Source organism: Coffea eugenioides, chromosome 11, assembly GCF_003713205.1.
Source record: "Coffea eugenioides isolate CCC68of chromosome 11, Ceug_1.0, whole genome shotgun sequence".
NCBI classification, from domain to species: domain Eukaryota; kingdom Viridiplantae; phylum Streptophyta; class Magnoliopsida; order Gentianales; family Rubiaceae; genus Coffea; species Coffea eugenioides.
In genome coordinates this window covers 1,895,276-1,917,618 of record NC_040045.1, presented here as the reverse complement: position 1 = coordinate 1,917,618, position 22,343 = coordinate 1,895,276, and the positions used below count along the sequence as shown (strand labels likewise).

The window sequence follows — 22,343 nt, the reverse complement described above, 5'->3', positions numbered from 1 at the left end:
TATGTGTGTGAATACATTTTTTTTAAACACATGTATATGTCTATTTGATTTTGCTTAATAATAATAGCATAAACACATGTATGTAATTGGGCCCAACTTGTGGGCTACCTTCTCTTTTTATATGATTATGACTAATATTTACCAATAGAACCTTAATTTGCATATTCTTATTATATTTTGACCGAAAATAGCTTTATTGGCCAACTTGACAATGAATGCAAGATTTTTTACTAGCTAATACCAGATGAAATCAAATGATCACGTATAATATATGGTATTCATATTGTTAAGTGAAATCAAATAGACATATACATATATTTATGCTATTCGTATTATTAAGCAAAATCAAATAGACATATACATGTGTTTAAACAAAAATGTATTCACACACATTTTTTTTAGGGTTTCCCTCACACACGTAATTAGTGAGGGATGGAAATATTCATTTTTTGAAATGTGAGGGATGGAGAAATTCATTTTTGTGAAATGTGAGGGATGAAAAAATCATTTTATAAAATGTGAGGGACGAAAAAATTTGTTTTATAAAATGTGGATGACTATAGATTAGATTATGTAAAATATAATTTGACAAATTTACCCTAAAAATGATCACATGCCTTGCATGTGATGGATTCCGGCAAAAAAATGATCGAAAACCTAGTTAGGGACTAAATTTGACCGATGTGAATATGTAAGGAACATAAAATTACACTTTTAAAAGTGAGGGGTGAAAAAAGTCATTTTACAAAATGTGAGGGACGTTTTGGACGATTTTCCCCAAAAATAATTAAGGCAAATAAAAGTTATCATAGACAAAGAGGAAGACGGATGTTATATACTGAACAAGCTACTTAAGTTGGAGAAAGCTTGAGAAGCTAACCTCCAAAAACAAGGGGTAAGAAGCATTTAAAAGTTCATCAAATTAGTTTATTGGAAATATAGTTACCAAGTTGTTAGATGTTAGAATAAAGGTACATTAGAAAGAAAACATAAACAGAATAAATATTTTTTCTTTCAACGCCAATAAATTAGTTTCACGTACACTATTTATCAGCATGAATGAATTGTTGGATGAAAAATGTATGGCGCAAATTCAATTTTACTTGCCTTATTTTTAGATTATACCAATTCAAATATTATAGGCTGATTACCTCGAAACCTAGTTTAATATTTTATTTGGTTATTAATGGAAATCAAATAGATTTAGGTTCTTAGTATGACTTTTGTTAATGTTTTCTATCCTTAACGAAAAAAAAATCATTCTTAGTGAGAGTTATATTGCAAATTCACACAAAGCATTCATTATATGGAAAAAAAATCTGCTTAGAAATAAAAAGTGCATTTAAAAGAACAAATTGAGAAGACTAAGAAATTCTTGTTGGAGTGTTGGTTGTAGTATTTCCTTTTCTTTTTTACCCCCAATAACAAGTCAACGCATTGAGAGGATCAATCTTTACGTGATCTTCGCGCAAGGCTACACAATTGTTCAATCAAAGTTTGAATATTATTCTTCACAAGCACAAACTTTAATTCATTAGGGCAGATATTTGTGCCACATGAGATGTATGAAGTATACAACTAAAAATTAATTGGAAGTGTAATCAAAAGATAAAGGTCAATTTTTTTGTATTTTTTTTTAAAGAAAAGGCAAATGTCACGGATTTAATCAAATTTTAGAATGCCATTTGTAATGTAATTGATTTTTCCCAAAAAAAAAATAATTAAATCAATTAGCTCTAAGCAGTAAGCTTTTCCGCTATCTTTTGTTGGTTGACGAAATCTGCATTCTGGAGAGCAAAAGGAATTTCACAACCTTTTTCTTTGCCAAAAAAAAAAAAAAAAAAGTAGTACTGAGAAGGAAGGAAATTGACAATATAAAACCATAAAACTTAAGCTCCAATTTTTTTATTGGTAATATTTGAGATTTTTTGAATATTAATTTTGTGTACTGATGTTTGTTAATATTTACTAATTTTTTAGTGGTTTTTTTTCCAATTTCTTCACTCACCATAAAGAAAAAGATCAAATAAATAGGTCTTTAACTCATTTTGCTATATCTTTTCCCTTCCTTTCTTTTACTTCCCATTCTAGACAATATATACAGAGATTCCTTTCTTTTTCTACTTTTCCTTCTTTTTTTCCATTGAAGTCCTCTCCTTCCCACTGGGTTCATTTCCTTCAATTCAAAGGATGCCCAAGTGATATGCACACATTTTTTTCCATCTTAGAGGATTACAAGCCTACTACACCTTACATTTTCAAGAAGTTTTCAGCATACTGGTTTCCAACTATGAAAGTTCTTTCCTTGGATAACATCCTCGCGATCAAGTAAAAGGATTTTTCTAAGGAGTATTTGGAGAAGTATTGGTTAATAATATAGTTATATTACACATAACTTATTATGTGAATACACACACTCATATTTACCCTCTCGTGCATTTAAATACTTTCCAAAAACTCGAAATTATCCTAACAAATGTCCTAGAACACTTGTTAGCCAAACTTCATGTTAAGTTACCAAGTTAGATTAGTTCAAAAAATTTAACAAATATACTTTAATAAATATAACGGTGGAATAACAAACACAATGATAATCAAGTAGCAAATTCTCTCTCTCTCTCTCTAAAAATTTCTTCAGTTTGCTCTACGTTTCATGGCTGCCCTTCAGCCGTCGGCTGAGGGGCAAGGATCTCCTACAAAAAAAAAATCTTTCTCCCAACTTTTTTCACAACCTTCAACATCATTTATCCCAATTCGGCAAGCGACTGTCTACAAAGGTGAAGCTGCAGTCATTTTCTCTAGAGCAGATGCAGAAAAACTTTCGGAGCCGTTTCGATGGTCTTTAGTTGGAAAATTCTCTCATGGGAGACCTTCTTTAGAAGATATTCGCAAGTTCTTTGCTTCATTAAACCTAAAAGACCACATTTTCATTGGCTTGATGGATTACAGGCATGTTCTGATCAAGTGCTCCGCTGAAGCAGATTTTAACAGGATTTGGACGAGAGGGATTTGGCAATTAGGCAAATTTCCAATGCGTGTATTTCGATGGTCCCGGGAATTTCATGTGCTCAGAGAATCCTCTCTGGTTCCAGTTTGGGTTGAGCTTCCAAATTTACCTATCCATTTTTTTGATAAACATTCGTTGTTTTCCATATTATCTCCAGTAGGAAGACCATTGTTTTTGGATTCGGCAACGGCTGCTGGGACGCGTCCTAGTGTGGCAAGGGTATGCGTGGAGATTGATGTAGCAAAGCCTGTTTTATCGAGAATCTGGGTGGCGGTTGAAGGAGAAACCGGCTTTTGGCAAACGATTGTACCAAATGATATGCCAAGCTATTGTTCATCTTGCTGGAGATTGGGTCATTCATCTGAAAACTGTAAGAAGAACTTCATCGATGGTGGACATCAACACCAAAACAATCAAACCAAAAGGACTAAGCATGGTTCAAAGCTATCTGGAAATACTCAACATAAATTAGTCATTACAAATGAATGCAATGACTCAGAAGCTAAAGAAAAAATATCAAAAGAGGGTACAACAGCTCCTGAACAAATGCAAATTTCTGGTGAGACAAAAGACGAAGGAATTACAACAGCTGTAACAAAAGAATCTGAGGGAACTGCTGACAAATGCAACACTGAAGCCAAAGGGAAAGCATCAATGGAATTCAAGTCAGCTACTGAAGAGGTGCGACTTCCGGGAGTAATTGAAATTGAAAGAACGTCAATAGGTGCAATGGAGCAGTCTGGAACACCTGAGCAAAACGATGCAGTTGCCGACGCTGATGCGGTCAAGGAGGGAAAAAAAACATCAGCTTCAAATACTGATGCACATCCACAGTCGGTTGCTGATGTCGCCATGCATGTCCATAAGGAGCATTCGGTCATGGAAGACCAATTGACAGTTTGCTATGGAAATGATTGTGAGGGGCCACAAATTCTCAGGAAACATAACGTGGGAATGGTTCAGCATCAAATGATCAGCACCACAAGCACAATTAACCAACAGCCCGACAATTCCAATGGGAATAATTCATCGGGGCCCCAGCTTATTGAGGAGCATAACTTGGGATTAGTTTATCATGAAAGGTCCGACACCACTGAGATAGATAATCTTTATGTCGAATTGCGTGGAGCTGATGATGAAGATTCCAAATCCAATGCGGCTGATGAAGTAGCTTTGCCAACTAACGTAGGAAATCTATCTCCGAGATTGGTTATACCACGTGAGAAGTCGGCTGAGCCATCAATACACACGCTAAACATTGACCAATCTGTAGGTGTTCAAATGGATTGCCGACAAGATCGTGTTAAGGGTGTGCGAGCTGGCTTCCCATCCGACAGACAGCTACGTTCAGCAACATCATCTCAAAACTCTTTCCAGGTTTTTTCTCATGATTAGTGGTTTATTTTGGAATATCAGAGGGGTTGCTAAAGCCCCTAATCTAAGAAGATTGATAAATTTAGTTCGTGCTCACCATTTGAAGTTTGTTGTCATTTGTGAACCAAAGTCAGACGTGTCCAAAATTGAGTCCATTCGTCTACGATTATTATTTGATTATTCATTTGTTAACTTATCGGGTGATATTTGGATATTCTATAGTAGCCCTTTTGTGTGTTCCATTATTGGTAGTTCGGATCAGCATATTTCCATACAGGTTCAAAGTCAATTGTTTTCTTCTCCAATCATCATGTCTTTTGTCCATGCTAAATGTTCATTAGAGGAGCGTTATGGCTTATGGTGTTCATTATTAAATGATAAGCCTGTTTCACTACCTTGGTGTATTGGGGGGGACTTTAATGTTATTTTAGCCCCTCACGAAAAACGAGGTGGACGTCCGTTTGCTATAGCGGAAGGAGCGGATTTCATGTCTTTTATGGAAGAGGCAGGGGTTTTGGATGTCGGCTTTTCAGGAGCTAGTTTCACATGGTCTAATAATCGGAGAGGTAGAGCTCGGGTTTCAAAGAGATTGGATAGATTCTTAATTAATGGGTCTTGTTTGGATTTCTCAGACGTGATTTCTGTACTCCATCTCCCAAGACATCCCTCGGATCATGCACCATTGAAAATTACTTTTTCTGATCGATCAGACAATAGTCCACGACCTTTCAGATTTTTGAATGTCTGGACGACCAAACCACAACTATTGGATGTGATTCGACAGGCTTGGAATCAAGATGTGAGTGGATCTCCGCTACGTGTTTTGTGCTCTAAATTATTGGCAACGAGGAGGGCTATTCATACATGGAACAAGCAACATTTTGGGAATATATTTGATGCTGTACGTTCGGCGGAAGAGGTGGTCAAACAAGCAGAAGAATCGATGGATCAATATGCATCGGAGGAATTTCAGGTTGAGCTCAGTAAGGCTCAGGCAGAGTTGCGGAATGCATTGTCAATAGAAGAGCAATTTTGGAGCCAAAAAGCCAGGGCAAAATGGCTTAAACAGGGAGATCGCAATTCAAAATATTTCCATGCGGTCGTAAGACAGAGACGGATTAAAGGAATGATACACCGTATAAAAAAGTCAAACGGAGTTTGGGTGGACACCAATGCTGATATAGCAACTGAGGCCATATCATATTTCTCTGATCTCTTCACTGGCTATCTTGAGTCATCTTCTGCTATGCGACATATGATCCCGCACATGATATCGGAAGAGGAAAATAGAAAATTGGAAGAAATGCCTTCGATTGAAGAGATTCATCGAGTTCTAAAGTCAATGGATGGGGATAGTGCTGCTGGCCCCGATGGCTTCACAGGCAAATTTTTTACATTCGCCTGGGACATTATTGCCCAAGATGTCTACAAGGCAATTCTCAGCTTTTTCTGTGGGGCAGAGTTGCCTCGATTTATCACTTCTACCTCAATTGTATTAATTCCAAAAAACCCAAATCCTCAGGAATTTTCTCATTACAGGCCAATCAGTCTGTGTAACTTCTTCAACAAGTTGTTATCCAGGATCTTAGCTGATAGAGTGGCTTCTCTTTTGCCCAAAATTATTTCGCCCCAGCAGACAGGCTTTGTAAAGGGCCGTAATATAACAGAAAATTTTTTGCTAGCACAGGAGGTAGTGTCGGGTATTGGGAAAAAGACTAGAGGTGGTAATGTGGTAATGAAGTTGGACATGTCTAAGGCATATGACCGAGTGGCATGGGATCATATCATTGGTGTTCTCAGGAGATTTGGCTTTGGAGAAAGATTCATTGATTTGGTTTGGCGATTGATCTCCAATGTTTGGTTTTCCATCATTATAAATGGGGCATCACATGGTTTCTTCAAATCTACACGAGGCCTACGTCAGGGTGATCCATTATCGCCTGCCTTATTCATCATAGGAGCTGAGGTGTTATCTAGAGGATTGAATAATCTTGCTATGCAACCGGGGTTTGTGGGTTTCAAAGTCCCCTTTGCATGTCCTACTATAACTCATTTGGCTTTTGCGGATGATATTCTAATTTTTTCAAATGGATCCTCTTATTCTCTAAAGCTTATCATGCGGGTGCTAGATGCGTATCAAAGGTGTTCTGAACAATTGATAAATGTGCTGAAAAGTTGTTACTTAGTACATCCTTCGATATCACTGGCACGAAGAAGGGTGATTGAACGTATCACCAAATTCAATTATCACCCATTTCCGATACGTTATTTGGGATTCCCCCTCTACTTTGGCAGATGTAAATCATCATATTTTGGGGAAGTTTGCCAATCTATCCTAGGGAGAATAAGGTCATGGAAATCAAGGATGCTTTCTCTTGGAGGCAAAATAGTTCTAATCAAACATGTGTTAGCAACGATGCCAGTACATCTGTTGTCAGCAGCGGTTATCCCAGGTAAGGTATTTAGAACTATAGAAAAAGCCTTCTCGACCTTCCTATGGGGGTCATCCTCCGAGGAGTCTAAATTTCACTGGATACGGTGGTCTCAAATGTGCTATCCGGTAGATGAGGGAGGAGTTGGTTTTCGCAGGTTACAGGACATCTACACAGCATTCTCATTCAAGCTTTGGTGGAACTTCAGAAAGGGATGCTCGTTGTGGGCTTCGTTCATGAAAGCTAAGTATTGTAGACTACTACATCCTTGTCAGGTAGAAATCAGGTCAATGGATTCCGCAATCTGGAGAAGGATGGTCAATGTAAGTCGACAAGTGGAACTATCTATGCTATGGGATATCAAAAACGGAGCTTGTCATTTTTGGTACGACAATTGGTTGGGAGGGGGTGCCTTGTTTCTCCGTATGACGGTGGTCTCTAATTTGTCGTTTGGTGATTTTATCATCAATGGACACTGGGATGTGATTAGATTATATCAAACATTGCCTACAGATTTGGTTCCCTCTATTTTAGAGCATCCAGTCCCGGAAGACTGGGGTGAAGCTGAAGTCATTTGGATGTCCACAACATCTGGAAACTTCTCTCTAGTTTCGGCATTTCAGGATATTAGGCAAGCACGAAACAAGTCTATGGTTTTTGATAGCATTTGGCATCCTCAGATCCCACTCAAAATTTCATTCTTCATGTTAAGATTGTTGCTGGAGAGGCTACCTTTACCGGATAGGTTATGTAAACTTGGTTTACATTTACCATCAAAGTGTTTCTGCTGCGATTCCGCTTCGGAGGAGTCAATTGAACATTTATTTTCCAAAGGCCATATAGCTTCAACAGTTTGGAATTATTTTGGAGCTTTATGTGGATTGACTTTTCCTGGTTCTTCTTTACGCTCCCGTATAGTGGGTTGGTGGTTGCACTCATATGATTCAGAGATACAGCGATTCATTGGACGAATTCTTCCGAATATAGTATGTTGGCAAATTTGGAAAGCAAGAAATAAAGCATTATTTGAGGATGTCCATATGAGATCGCGCGCCATTTGTCTTGCCATTACCTTGGAAATCCATATCATTGTGGAAATTTATTTCAAACAGGTTTTCAAGGCTCATTCATTCTATCATTTGTACGATTGGCCATATTCATCTCACATTTATCTCACGTACAAACTTGTTTATTGGGAACCAAAGGAAACTGGTCGTTTTACACTCAATACAGATGGCTGTTCTAAGGGTAATCCAGGTTTGGGTGGAGGAGGTGGGGTTCTTCGGGATTCACATGGGATTCCTTTGATTGGTTTTTCGGCATATCTTGGAGAAACTACATGTCTAAGTGCAGAGGCCCGGGCTCTCCTTATTGGCATTCAAACATCCATACATAGGGGTTTTGAAAATCTCTATATTCAATCGGATTCTTTGGTATTAATTGGAATTCTTCAGAAACGTATACACTGCCCTTGGAAGATTCGACGAGAGATTAGGCAGATTTGGCAGTTCGTGGAAGATCCTGATCTTTTTTCACATTGCTATAGGGAAGCTAACACAGTCGCTGATGCATTGTCCAATGTGGGCGTCTCTCATCCAGAGCATCAACTCAAGTTATACGATTCCTTCCATACGTTCCCAACTATGGCTCGTGGAGCAATTCGCCTGGACAGATTAGGGATGCCTTCAATTCGGAAAATTAAGCGTATGAAGGGCTGAGGATTAAGGAGAATTGGAGCTACTTTGCTTTTCAACAAAGCACAAAACATATCTGGTTCATTTATTGTCTTTATAGTTCAATCATGTACTTCAAAATGATGTTTCTCTGTGTGTAACAATTATTCTCATCAATAAAACACCACAAATTTAAATAAAAATATATATATATATATATATATATAACGGTGGACCAATTAAACTTTTTTCCTTCTTCCAATCCAAATTTATTATTGTGTGTTAAAATGGACAGTTGGAGAAAATGGCCAATGGTAAACCTAATTCAAATAAAGTTTACAGCTTGGTCTAGTTAGGAAAATAAACATTTGCACAAAACCACAAAGCTTGAATCTAAACTTTTGTACAAAACCACAGCCAGCCCAGGCAAACAATGATTTGATTTTGAAATGATCAAAACTTAGTTGATTATGAAACTTCATTGTGGAAATAAAAGTAACGATGAGTGAGAGTACTACTCATTTATGTAAAATTACGAAATGAAATTACAAGTTTAAAATCCAAAAATAACTACAGAAAGAGTGCAATTTGCCTGGGTTGATTTTGAATACTTAAAAAGTAAAACCTCCAAGCTGATACAAAAAGGGGATCACTACCAAATCCTTCGTAAAAGGAGACTCGTGAAGAAAATAAATTGGAGTTTCTTTGAAATGGCAAATTACTAATACTGTGTTTTACAACCAATATTAAACATTCAGCTTCTACACTTTCAGACGGATCAATATTTACTCTCTGGCAAAAACATGTAAACCATGGTACTACAAAATTTTCAAGAACATGAAAATTATGATGCAGCATTTCTTGTTCCAAATAGACAGCCAAGGATCACCTCCGGTATCTATATCGTTTGAAGTTGAAGTACAAATGCAGTATTCCACGTTCAAATGTGCACTTGAACCCTTTCTTGTGTGAATACTCCCATTCCTTGTTAACTATCCGGAATGCCTGTACAGAAACAACCACCGACTCAGTTTTGTTCAAGCAATTTCTAGCAAAAAGACTAGCCAAATGATGCTGAGCAATTGTTGGTTAGTCAGAGGAGGAAACTTACAATGTCTTCATAAGGTGGCCCTGCATGGAACCTGATGATGCAGGTCTCTGAACTGTCGCCATCCTTCTCGATGGCATAAGTTGGAGCTTTCCCTTTATCAACAAGATCTGGATAGAAAATGTTGAATTTGTAGCCTTGTACAATCTTCGGGGGTGGGTTATCGTGATCATAGTGGGTTTGATTGTATTTATTCCACTCATAACCAGTATGGACACGATTGAAATACTTCGGCTTTCTTGGGCGGTACTTATCATGCCACCAATAGACCTGCATCCACACCAAATTAAAGAAAGAAAAATGAGAAACTAGAATTTTGATGAACACAAGCTAGATGCGCGCATATAGGCAAGCTGAAATACCTGTGAATCAAGATTTATTTCGTCATTCAAGCCAAATACTGCATCACCTTCCTCCATGGCTCCCATTGCTTTCATGGCTTTCTTCTCGAAGTTATCATCAGGAGGAGTAGGCCTTACAGTCAATTCTTGGAGACGCCTTTCTTCCAAGACAGCCATACGCTTCCTCTCCTATACATAGGGATCAAATATGCATAGCTTCAGCATATTGTAGGAAAAAAACAATACTTCTCTTTTAGCATAGTCAGATAATCTACATAAAAAGCACAACAATCTCTGTGTTCTTACCAGTATAGCCATATCCTCTTCTGGGTCAATTGCTTCTTCATTTTCATCGCCATGAATCAACTGCGGCGAATATGATCCAGCCTCTTCATCCAACTCTGGAGTCTCTTGACGCATTATAGGTTCAGGAGAGAGTGTTTCAACACCTGCACAGAAGAAGAAGTCAGCCAAAAATTAAGGTGCAAAAGTAGAAGGAGAAGTCCTGAACATGACAAAATTTCAACACCTTTTCCATCACTACTGGCATCTTCCTCGTCAGGCTGTGGAGTCAACTCTCTTTCACTATCTCCAACTTCCAAAGGTTTCTCAAGGCGCTGTAAATGCTTGCGTAGCAATTTGGCATGGATTTCCTTCAGACAAGCCTGAAATTGGAAATAGGAATTAATCAGGCAAAGCGCATCACAAACCCTAAAGCAGTATAGAAGCATCACTACACTGTTTACCTTAGCCTTGAAGATGTGGAGACGTTTAAGAACAGATTCCCAATATTCAACCACCTTAGCTGTACCAGACTGCATCTGTGCCTCAATCTGAGACTGTAGAGCTTCTAGTTCGCCGTAGGATTTCCCTTGTAGGAGCCTCTTGACATCTGCCTCAATGCTTGAATGCATTCCCCTCTCTTCAGCAAGTAACTCAGGAGGTAGTCGCTCTCCACGCACTCTGGCTCGATCCAAAGCATCCTTTTTCCGAACTTCAGCTAGTTCCCAATCACAAACCACCAGCAGTGCCTGCAACAATTCCAATTTCCACAGATATAAATTAATTGGGAATTACATCCAGAACATTACAAGAATTTCCAACATAGTTTAAGAAGGATCTTCAAACTAATGTTAATTGGAAATTTAGATTATAGCATTCAAACACCATTTATCTATACTACGAATGATGTTGACTAGGAGTTCAAAAACTGCCCAAAAAAAAAAAAACCACAAGTGCACCATGAAAATGTACTCGATAAACAACCTTGACAACAAATCAATGGTGAAGCTTTAACTAAATTAGGAACAGGTATACACCTGTGCTGAGATTATATGTCTCAATAGATTATCTAACCAGTTTGGGGTTGTTGACATGTGATCGAGAAACAGATGAACAAACAACTTTCACAATGTGATACTGAAAAAATTATATAAAATTAAAAGATACACTATCAAAGAAGGAAAGAAACGAAGTCTGAAAGAGAATTTGCAAAGTCTGCGCTCAAGTTAAGTGCATTGAAAACACAGGATGCATTGAAAACACAGGATATTTCACACAGAGTAGAAGGTTTCACTCACGGAGACAGGTAGTCCTAGGATTTCATAACAACTAACACGCTAGCTCGATATGCCGTATGCGGTAGAATGAACACTTTATACAAGTTACTAGAAGTTGGGGTGATTCACATAAAATAAAAAATTGATTTGGCACAAATTCAACAACCTTGTCAACTTCCAACAATTATCCTGACACCTTTATGTGAGTTAAAATTTCAATTAGAATAATCCTCCAGGTAAGAACAATTCCAGCACGCTCAACTAGATTATTTGCTTTGCCCTTTTATGTAGATCAGTTATCATTATTCAGATGAAAGTTGTGATCCATCTGTCTCACCAATTAAGACCAAATGAAAGATGACATAAATTAAATATACAAGTAAAACAATTATTTACACATAAAATTCAATAACAACCATAAAATCAGATTTCTAGGTTCAATATCCAGACACTTCCATTCATTTGCAAGTTCAGATTACGAAGGCCGCAGCACCTATCTAGTCTACACAACCATAACAAACTTGAAGGTCTTGTACAGCAAATATCATGACTATGAAGCAATTTTATTGAGTCCATCTTACACCATGAACAACTAAGCCAAAAACAAACCATCCTAATCCAGTTCCACTTCCTCCATCCTCTTAATCCAGTTCTACTTCCTCAATCATTTCCTTCCAACAACATGCCACCAGGCCAATGTCCCGAAGATATGATTCACATTGTTTTCGAAACTTTTCACTTATTGCTCTTCCTTTGTACATTGTGTGACTCTCGATTTATTTATTCGTGTTCAAATTCATTGAGGTAGTGGGTGTCCAACAATCAGGAGAGGGATTAGAAACGTGTAATCAGCAAAGAATCAAAGAGAAAGAAAATAAACAAGGAAATATTTTCCTCAGCAGCAGACTATGTTAGCAATCAGAGCACTTTCTAAGCTCTCTTACATCAAATTTGGAAGAAATGCTTATTTTTACTGCACTTGCTCATAACATCCTTACCACCTTGGTCTGAACAACCAAATGTGCAACCACTGAATTATCAGATCAGATTTATTAGAATGGACCAATAAGTCAGATATAAATGCAGAAGAGCCTAGTACATTCCAATCTGCCACTAACAGGCCTTTTTGCATCAAGCGCTAATGTTTCTTCAAGAGTAAGGTAATACTTTCCATAGTGCTATTTTGTCTGAAGCCATAAAATGTTCACTTGCATCATAGAAAGTAAATCGCCAAACAACACACAGACTACCCAAAATATCAGCAAGTATCCACAAGTTGCAGCTTTTTAGCTAAAAGATTAACATTATTTTGGGATATAATAGTGCCAAGATTCATAAAAGAGTTACAAATGCTATACTATACCAGTGAAGTACTAAGAGAGGAGCATACATCTCAATAAATCCTCGACCCAACAAAGAAAGAACAGGTGATAAGAAAAGAGGAATTACCTCCCAATACTGGACATGTGTTGGCGTTGACGTGTCCAAGTCAAGATGCATTTTAATGTCTTCATGAAGTTCTTCCATTTCTTTTACTGTTAAACCCTGCATTGCACATAACAATCATAGAATGTTCAGAACCACCAAAGCACAGGTATGTCACTCAATTATCAGAACAGGACAAATTCATAGTCAGCATTTAAGAAAGCATAAAAAACACAAGAATGTCACTCAATTGTGCAAAACAGAAAAAATTTAGTGTCAGCATTCAAGAATACATACATCCAAGCTTCATCTAAGGATAACCACCATTTTAACCCACCTTCTGCTTCCAGATGCAACTGGATTTCTTTTCCCCAGTAGAAAACCTATTAGTTATGCAATCTTCATTTTTATGCTTGGGTAGATTCACAATATAGACCATTATACTCACAAGAGAACAAAAAAGAAAAAGAAAAACTGAAAGATGAAGATTTGAAGATTTACTCATAAAAAACATAAGACCTCTAGAGCAAAATTTCCCCCAAGGTTTAGAGACACCCATCCCCATAAGAAAATGAGAATGATTGAGTATCATTGCTGCCATAGCAGTATTCCTTTCCTATGGCACTTAAGAGACTATTGTGACCCAAGAAAGAGAGTACAGCCTCAAGTTCACTTAGCATGAGATGCCAACGTATTGCATCCAGATTACCAATTGAGCAGCAAGACTAGTAAATGTCTTCAAAAGGATAAACTACTTAGCATTTTTTTTTTTCCTAAGAGCATCAATAGTGGTTCCCCACTTACCCCCGTGATGAAAAAATGATTAATACTTCAGGCATTATTGCTATTATGTAGCAGCAAAACTAGATTGGGATAGTACTCAAAATAATTTACTGAGAGTTGACAGGAATTAAATAGTTGCAGCAAATAATTTATACTAACATAATATTCATGCACCATACACCCTATTAACCCCAGAAGTTGGTACCATTTTAGGCCTCTATATTCTCCTGATAAGTAATACTGTCACTGCTTCAAAGAAACATGAATTTGCAAGATCGTGAATTTGGTTCTTCTTGTGTGAGGTTAATAATAGAGATAGAATGCACATATCAGTAGCTAATCAGTCAATTGAATAGTGAAGCATATGAAAAAGAGGACAAAGATGGTCAAGGATCATTATGATAGCAAGACACTGCATTAGAGAAAACAAGAAATAATTACCTTGAAGACCATGTATGGTTCATTTATTTCTATATCCAAGTCATCTGAAGGATTGAGATGCTTAGTAAGAATGTCAATCGGCTTAGTGCGGCCTTCTCGCAACCGTATCTCTGACCTAACCTTGCTTTGATCAAAATGGAACTGCAAGCAATAAAATGTGTTAACATAGCAGAATTGGAATGACCAAAACATCCACCTTGCAGCAAAGAATTGAAGAAACTTCTTTTTCCCCATTTCATATTTTAATTATCAGAAAATTTTATTACACATATTGCAAAAGAAACAAAGGTCATGAAAGATTTGAGACATCCACCTCTTCTTCTTTCTTCTCCCAGTCTTGAAATTCAGCTCGAGCACGTTCCCTTGCTAATAATGCCTGTTCAATCAAAACATGGTAAAATTGCCAAAATGCTGAAACATTGATAAATTAGAAAGTATGTCCTAAAATCCGTCATCAAGAAACTTTAGATACCAAAGACAAACAATATTACCATTTCTTCCTCATGCTGTGCCTTCTCGATAGCCCTTTCTTCCCTTCTTTTCTTCACCTTTTCAATCTCTGCCTGCAATTTTAATTCCAGTGAGTACTAACTTAACAAAAAGTAAACGTCTTCTGAATATTTTTCATGAAACTGCTGCAGTCATTGCACAACTGTAACACTTAAAGGAGAAATTTGGAAAAAAAAAATCAAATTATGAACACATGAAACTAGAATTACTACTGCTGGGTTTTAACTGAGTAAAGTAAGGGATGCAGACCTGTACATAAAAGAACAGATCTCAATGCTCTGACTTGTGAAAGAAAGCGACAAGAGGGGAAACAGAGAGGATTAACATAACAGCATGACAACATTTGGTTTGCTTGTCTCATACATCATTTTTTTAGCCCAGTTTTCCTTCTTCTTGTGTGCCAAAGACATTATTCTTCTTAACATTGGGAAACGATTTATTGGACGATGAAGATAATCATGACTTGTAGGAGTGAGAGATGCATGTACCAATGACCAATCAGTCAAGTGCAGTATTTCATACAGCATGCTTCATTTACTCTAAGGACCATATAAAATAAAAAAAAGACGCAATACTAGTCTATAAAATACCATTCTTTCTCTTTGTCTCTTTTTCTCTGCCTTTAATGAAAATGTTTCAAGTGGCATGCCTTGGGTGATATCTTGTTCAATCTTCTTTCGCCACACAAATCTGCAAGGGGACATTTTTTACACAGCAAATTCAAGGGACAAGTAGATTTTTTCAAAAACAAAATACTAAACTATGATAAATTTTTCAATATTGTTGTCCACAGATTCCAGTGGAAAACTTTTATATAAGCTTGGTTACCAACACTAACATACAGTTAAAGCAAACTTGGTTACCAACACTAACATACATTCCTGACATGTCCGCAATTCAAAATACATAGGAATATAACTTACCTTTCATTTAGATTGGAATCTCCAAATGGATTTGAATCATTACCATATCCAGAAATATTCTGTGCCTTCAATTTCTTTGCAACTTTTGCTGCCTAAAGTTTAAAAAAAAGGTTGGAAGCTAAATGAAATAGTGCCAATCAAATTAAAGTAAAAGAAGATAAACCAAATAGTGCATATAAAGATAAAAACAAACAGAGTTACCCTTTTTTGAGCTTTCTTTGCCAAGTACTCGGCAATATCATCCTCAGTGATTTTCTTCTTCTTCTTTTGATGTCTAAGACTGGACTTGGATGAGGATATTCGCCACCTGCTGCTGCTACTCCTATGGCTGCCCATCAGACCAGTTGTCGAGACAATTGAAGTGCCGGTATGCCCAATCTTCCTCCTGACCCTCCTTCTTCTGAACCCTAGTTTGACCTAGGCGACGTCGTCGATGATTACTCTAGGGACGGCTGGTGGACTGGTGTCATCACCGCTCTTCTTCTTCACCACCACGACGCCGACCGCCACTACCACCACAAGCAGCCCCAGTCCCCCTCTCTTCTGAGGTTCGTCGTCACCTTTCACAATCCAGCCCGACGAACTTCACTTTGCTCCTTCCCAATTGAGATTTCACCGCCGATGGGTCAATTGCACCTGGGTCCGACCCGCCAAGCAGGTATATCTTTCTCTGATTTAAAATATGCAAAATACCCAAAATTATATACGTCTGGCCCAAAATGGTTGCCTTGATATAGAAGGGCCCCAAGTAGATTAGAGTTTCACGAAACTTCGATCAGACATTCTGGTGCCGTTTCAAGTTCTTTAATGGAGGTTTTGGAGGTTTTGCTAGGAATGCAGAAGAAGAAAGAGGCTGATAGAGGGGAGAGAAACTTGACCGACAATGACAAAAGAGGAAGGAAACCTTCTGTCTTCCGGTTAATTACTTAGAATATAGGTTGAAAAAAGAAAAGTCAGACACTTGTGAGTCTGTTAGAGGGAGGAGGGGCTGGAGCGATTGTCATAGACAACCATTCCGATCATGATTAGGTTAAAAAAATTTGTACGGTTCAGATCACTTCTTACAACTCGATTTTCACGTCATGTGAGACCTATAAAAATGTTATTCTAGTGTTACTCGTTGTTATTCTATCGTTACACTTTGTACAGATGATATTATACTGTATGTAAATGATATTACACCTTTCGGAACGGAACAACCGTTCCAGCCCCGAATCCCTGTTAGAGGTGATGTATAAAATCTATGAATGTCAGGCTGACAGACACCAAAATTTTTTTTTTAAAAAGATCCATGGATATCGTACTGACACAGCCCGACACCTGACACAAACCTTTAAAAAAAAAAAAAAAAAAGATGGTAGGTGCCGGGCTGTGTCCTGACACCTGACACAATATTTTTCCCTAAAGTCGAACAACTGAAATAGCCTCCCAAAAAAACGAGTTTTTGACCATAAGGCATTACTTGAATAATATCACTTCTTTGGCGTTTTATTCTTCTAAATATCCCTATACGCACTTAACTATTACGCAGCCATGGAGTTTCGTAAAGAAATTTCTCAATGACTATTAAATAACAACAAATAATAACAAATAACATCAAATAATGTATTATAATTAAATAATTAAATCATTTATAATAAATTAATGAATATTTAATAAATAACAAATTAAACCTAATTCATCACCTCAATTAAATGCGTTTAATCGAACCACTTAAAATTAATTCATTCAATTAATTAAACTAATTAATCCACTAAACTAATTAAACTAATCATATACTAAATAACATAAACTAATTATCAACTAACTTAACAAATAAAGTGAATTACATTAAACTAATATCACTAGTGTCACAATTAAGCTATGCTAATTACATTAATTTTATGTATTTATTTTATTAGCATGGGTATTATTTCAAATACTTAAATTGCCTCGACTAAATGGCTATCTTAATCAAAACTCAATACAAAAATTCATTCAATTAATTAACCTCGCCAGATACATCTAAATTCATTTAATCGAACCTCTTAAAATTAATTAATTCCATAATTAATTAAACTAATTAATCCACTAAACTAATTAAACTAATCATATACTAAATAACATAAACTAATTATCAACTAATTTGCATAATAAAGTGAATTGCATTAAACTAATAACACTAATATCGTTAATTAAGTTATGCTAAATACATCAATTTTATGTATTGAATTTATTAAATATGCCAATTCTTTCAATTACTTAAATAACCCGAACTAATTAACAAGTTTTCATAATCATAATTCAATACTACATAAATTACATCTACATTCATTTAATTAGGCTCTTTAAATTAATCCATTAAACAAATTTAAACAACTACTTAAACTACTTAAACTAATTCTATCACTAAACTAATTCAATTAAGCATGTACCGTGTTTTAAGAGGTTCGATTAAATGCATTTAATTAAGGTGATGAATTAGGTTTAATTTGTTATTTATTAAATATTCATTAATTTATTATAAATGATTTAATTATTTAATTATAATGCATTATTTGATGTTATTTGTTATTATTTGTTGTTATTTAATAGACCTTGAGAAATTTCTTTACGAAACTCCATGGCTGCGTAATAGTTAAGTGCGTATAGGGATATTTAGAAGAATAAAACGCCAAAGAAGTGATATTATTCAAGTAATCCCTTATGGTCAAAAGCTCATTTTTTCGGGAGGCTATTTCAATTGTTCAACTTTGGGGAAAAATATTTTGTGTCAGGTGCCGGGCTGATGCCATCTTTTTTTTTAAAAAAAAAGGTTTGTGTCAGGTGCCGGGCTGGCTGACACAGCCCGGCACCCATGGATCTTTTTAAAAAAAAAAAATTTTGGGTGTCAGGTGCCAAGCTGTGTCAGCCCGCCACCCATAGATTTATACACCCCCTCTGTCAAACCCATAAGTGTCTGACTTTTCTTTTTTCAACCTATATTCTAAGTAATTAGCCCTGTCTTCCGGTTTCCCTTTTTTTGTCCCATATGACAGATGGCTCCATTATTTCAGGGCAATTTTGGAAACTTGTTTTTGCCCCATAAACCTAGACATATGGTATGGATATTTTGGGTTACTCATTATTTTTTTAAGGATATTTCTGTCTTTTCCTTATTCTGTTAATCTCATTGGAGTTGACTGTTAGTCTTTTTTTTTTTTTTCCAGACACAGGAGGTATCCGAGCCTTCGCCCCGACTAATCCTCTGTGGCCCGAGAGGGGAGGCCTTACCCCCTCGAACACGGTAGCCCTATGCAAGACTCGAAACCTGGTAAGCGTGGTCTGAAGAAGCGCTTGCTACCGAATAAGCTAACCCAGGGAGGGCAGTTGACTGTTAGTCTTTGGGATAAATTGAGGAAAAACAAACGTTGGAGGTAAACTGAGAAATGGCCCGCACTTAAAGGGGATAAAGTGCGATTAACCCTAAATAATAAATATATTAGGGATAGCAAAGCGGTTGTACAAGCGAATAGAGGTGTTAAACAAGCAGGAGACGTCCCAGGCAATAGGATAACATACCAAATAACCATTCTGCCAGGTTCCTATTGGGACAAGATTCGTAAATGAGGAAGCACTCACCATTTCTTTCTTCATAATATCCCAATGCTGTCACTAAATTTGGATGTTTCACAATGTGATGGGCTTCTAACTTCCCTCAGAAAAGCCTCACTTGCCACCATTAACTATGTGCTTTGTTGCAGCATGCTGATTATTAGGTAATAAGCCTTTATACACCTTTCTTGGTACAGTAATGGAATTGGCATTAGGATATGATACTTTGATGCTCCTTGAATGGCATTAAGATTCATCCTTCAAGTGCTGTCCCTGATAATGCATGAATGCATAACATAGTTGATAACAAGGAGTTAACTGCTTATCCTTGTGGATGTGTTTTATAGCTAACACAGCCCTTAAGTTTTTGTATACATATGATGGAAAGAGGTTAAGTTAGCATCAAACCCTGTGAAGTGTCTCATCTAATACAATCATGTGAAAGAAGCAATTTGAGCATACTCAGGATAGGAGCAACATGCATGGGAGTTTGCTTCACCAATCAAGTTCATTGGATGTAAATTTCTTGTAGCAGAGCAGACTTTCTTGATTGGAACTTCTAGGGGTAATTGATGGTTCCGTGCTGAAAGAAGAAGCAAGATTTTATGACATGACAGGAGATGGAATACATAAACTTGTGGACGACATAACGCATATCATCCTAGCTATCATCCACAGAGGGCTATGAAGCATCAGAAATGCCTACCAGATTTCTTCAGAAGTGCATCTGATTTGTTTCTTCTTTTTTGAAAGAAAATCAATATAGATTGATGTACTATCGTGAAAAATTCAATAATGCCTCCACTTGTGATGCACGATGGTAACACTAAAAAGAATTTCTCCTTCCAAAACAAGGGCATATTTGTACGTCAAACAATTTTAGAAATAATTTAAACCATTAAAAAAAAACCCCGATACTAGCTCTAACATGACATACGATCTATTTGGTGTGAGTCTTAAATTTCTTCTCTCTCTGTAACATCAAAATATTATGTGAAACGAATGGAGTACATTCAAATTGCACACAGAACAATTAACTAATTATATATGTATTAGATTCAGGGCATGCCTCCGTTACCTATGGAGTACATTCAAATTACATGTAGAACAATTAGCTATGGAGTATGTTCAAAATACGTGTATTAGACTCAGGATATGCCTTCGAGACCATATAGGTTGCCCATCATGCCTCCGAGATGCCCTCATATCAACAGTGGGATTCGCCCACCAACACAACTCTAGTGAAATTTGAACACATGATATTTTGTGAGGAAGTCACCTGTTCTTGCACACTAAGCTAACTTGTGTTGGCATATAAAAACTAGATGTATATTTATGTTGTTTGATGCTGAATAAGTAGTATTATTACAAGAGTTCTGTTTTAAAAAATTAACTAAAAATCTCAACATGCTTACACACAGAAGATGTGGGAGTAACTACAAACTAAGAAGTGAGTCATCTTTTAATTTGCTTCTATCACTGATTCGTTTGCCTACTATAATATCATTTTTCTCACTGCAAAAATATAGTAGCTATTTTAATTACCCCACCATGGAACCATGTGTGCATGAATGTTACCCCATGTCACTTCTCCCAAGTCCCAACACAAGTTCGATCTGGTTAAGTAAAAATATGACTCGGTGAACTGAATGTGAGCATTTATTCCTATTCTTTTTAGTTAAAATAATCAAGTCAAAGCACTCTATAGGTTTTGCATAATGTTATTAAATTTAAATTGATTAAATATCATCTAAATATAGTTACTTAATAGAATTTTCCTTTTTGTCTAGTGAGACCTGTAGACAATGGAATTTTAATTAAATTCTAAAAATTACCATTGGTCTATAAAATGTTTTTATCCAATCGGATATTGCCATATGGCATGTACACTTGGAAAGTTTGGTTATTAAATAGCCAATTATATTCCTCCACGTGTCAAGTTGAGGTGTTCCAAACCAATTCAAATCGCAGGGGTATCTTCACCAACCGAATCATATCGTATCACATACCTATTGGATAAATATCTAAGTATTTATTTCTTATTAAAGGGATAATATTTAGAGTTATTTAATCCAAGTATATCTCTTATATACTGCAATGGCCTGGCCAGTAAAATGGCGCCACGTCACGTGTCCCCACAAGTCTGGCCAATCGAGAAATTACTTATCTCTTTATTAATGAAGAGATAATATTTAACTGGCACAGTCCTAATATGACTGTACGTCTTGCTAGGCAAGTAGAGTGGTGTACATGATCTCAACCTCCACCTCTTGCTACAACTATAAATAGAGGTCTCTCAACCAAGTTAAGGACACACAAAAAAAAATACACAGAGGGACTTCAAAGAGCATCATATACGCTCAAAGCATTGAAGCTCCAAGCTACAAAGGTTCGGCTCTTCAAGCTCTCCAAGTCTCCCAGATATCAAGACTTGAGTCTTCAAACATCTTCTAAAGTTCTTCAAATCTTCTATATCAAGATTTGAAGGAATCGGTGGTGGATCCAAGAACAAGCTGCGAAGCCCTTGGATTGGCGTTCGAGGAGAAGAATCGAGGGAAACTCTCCACGAGTTCGAGAAAACCCCAGAGATTGTACCTACATACTTTTCTAAATTTATATATATCATATATTTGTCGTGCATTTTTCTTGTCGTTTTGCAGACTTGAAATTTTTATCGCGTACAAATTTTTGGCACGCCCGGTGGGACCATCTCTGCCTTCCATCTCTTCTCCTCGAATATTCAACTACGTCTATCACCAATGGCACCAAAGAGCAACAAAATCGTGATTGCACGTTCCAAGGCTACTGATGCTAAGCCTGTTCAGGAAGCTGCACACGTTGCCACCAATACCCGCGTTATTGGCCCCGTGACAAGGAGTATGACGAGAGCCTCCACCCAAAGTAGCATGGAACCCTCGGCGCCAACTCCCGTCTTCGGGTCAACATCACAAATGAGCTATTCCTCCACGATGGGGGTCCAAGACGTTTTCACCTCGATTGAGAAGGCTCTTGCCATGCTCGAATTTGGATCCGAACCCAAATTTTATAAGCATGACGATGATTCATCAAGCACTGGATCAGCCTCTTCACATGAAACTCTTCATTCAAGATTTTCTATTGAAGATTCTGCTGCTTCTTCTACTGCAATGCCCGCTATGATGACAAATGCTTTAAGTCTCGAAGAACAAGTTTCG

The 22,343-nt window shown here is 36.9% G+C and overlaps 2 protein-coding genes across 2 annotated transcripts; one reads left to right on the top strand and one right to left on the bottom strand.

Moving 5' to 3' along the window:
- The first annotated feature begins 4,877 nt into the window (after positions 1-4,877).
- On the top strand, positions 4,878-8,531 carry LOC113751462. The gene has a single exon (XM_027295485.1). The coding sequence runs from the start codon at positions 4,878-4,880 to the stop codon at positions 8,529-8,531; it is 3,654 nt and encodes a 1,217-aa protein (XP_027151286.1).
- A 636-nt stretch (positions 8,532-9,167) lies between these two features.
- Positions 9,168-16,495, bottom strand: LOC113754061 (cactin-like). The gene is made up of 13 exons (XM_027298382.1): positions 15,778-16,495; positions 15,577-15,668; positions 15,244-15,343; positions 14,635-14,706; positions 14,457-14,519; positions 14,144-14,284; positions 12,944-13,039; positions 10,682-10,966; positions 10,465-10,600; positions 10,242-10,384; positions 9,957-10,124; positions 9,598-9,864; positions 9,168-9,491 (listed from the first exon to the last, which is right to left on the bottom strand). The coding sequence occupies exons 1-13, from the start codon at positions 15,910-15,912 to the stop codon at positions 9,372-9,374; spliced, it is 1,818 nt and encodes a 605-aa protein (XP_027154183.1). The 5' UTR covers positions 15,913-16,495; the 3' UTR covers positions 9,168-9,371.
- Between the last annotated feature and the right edge of the window lie 5,848 nt (positions 16,496-22,343).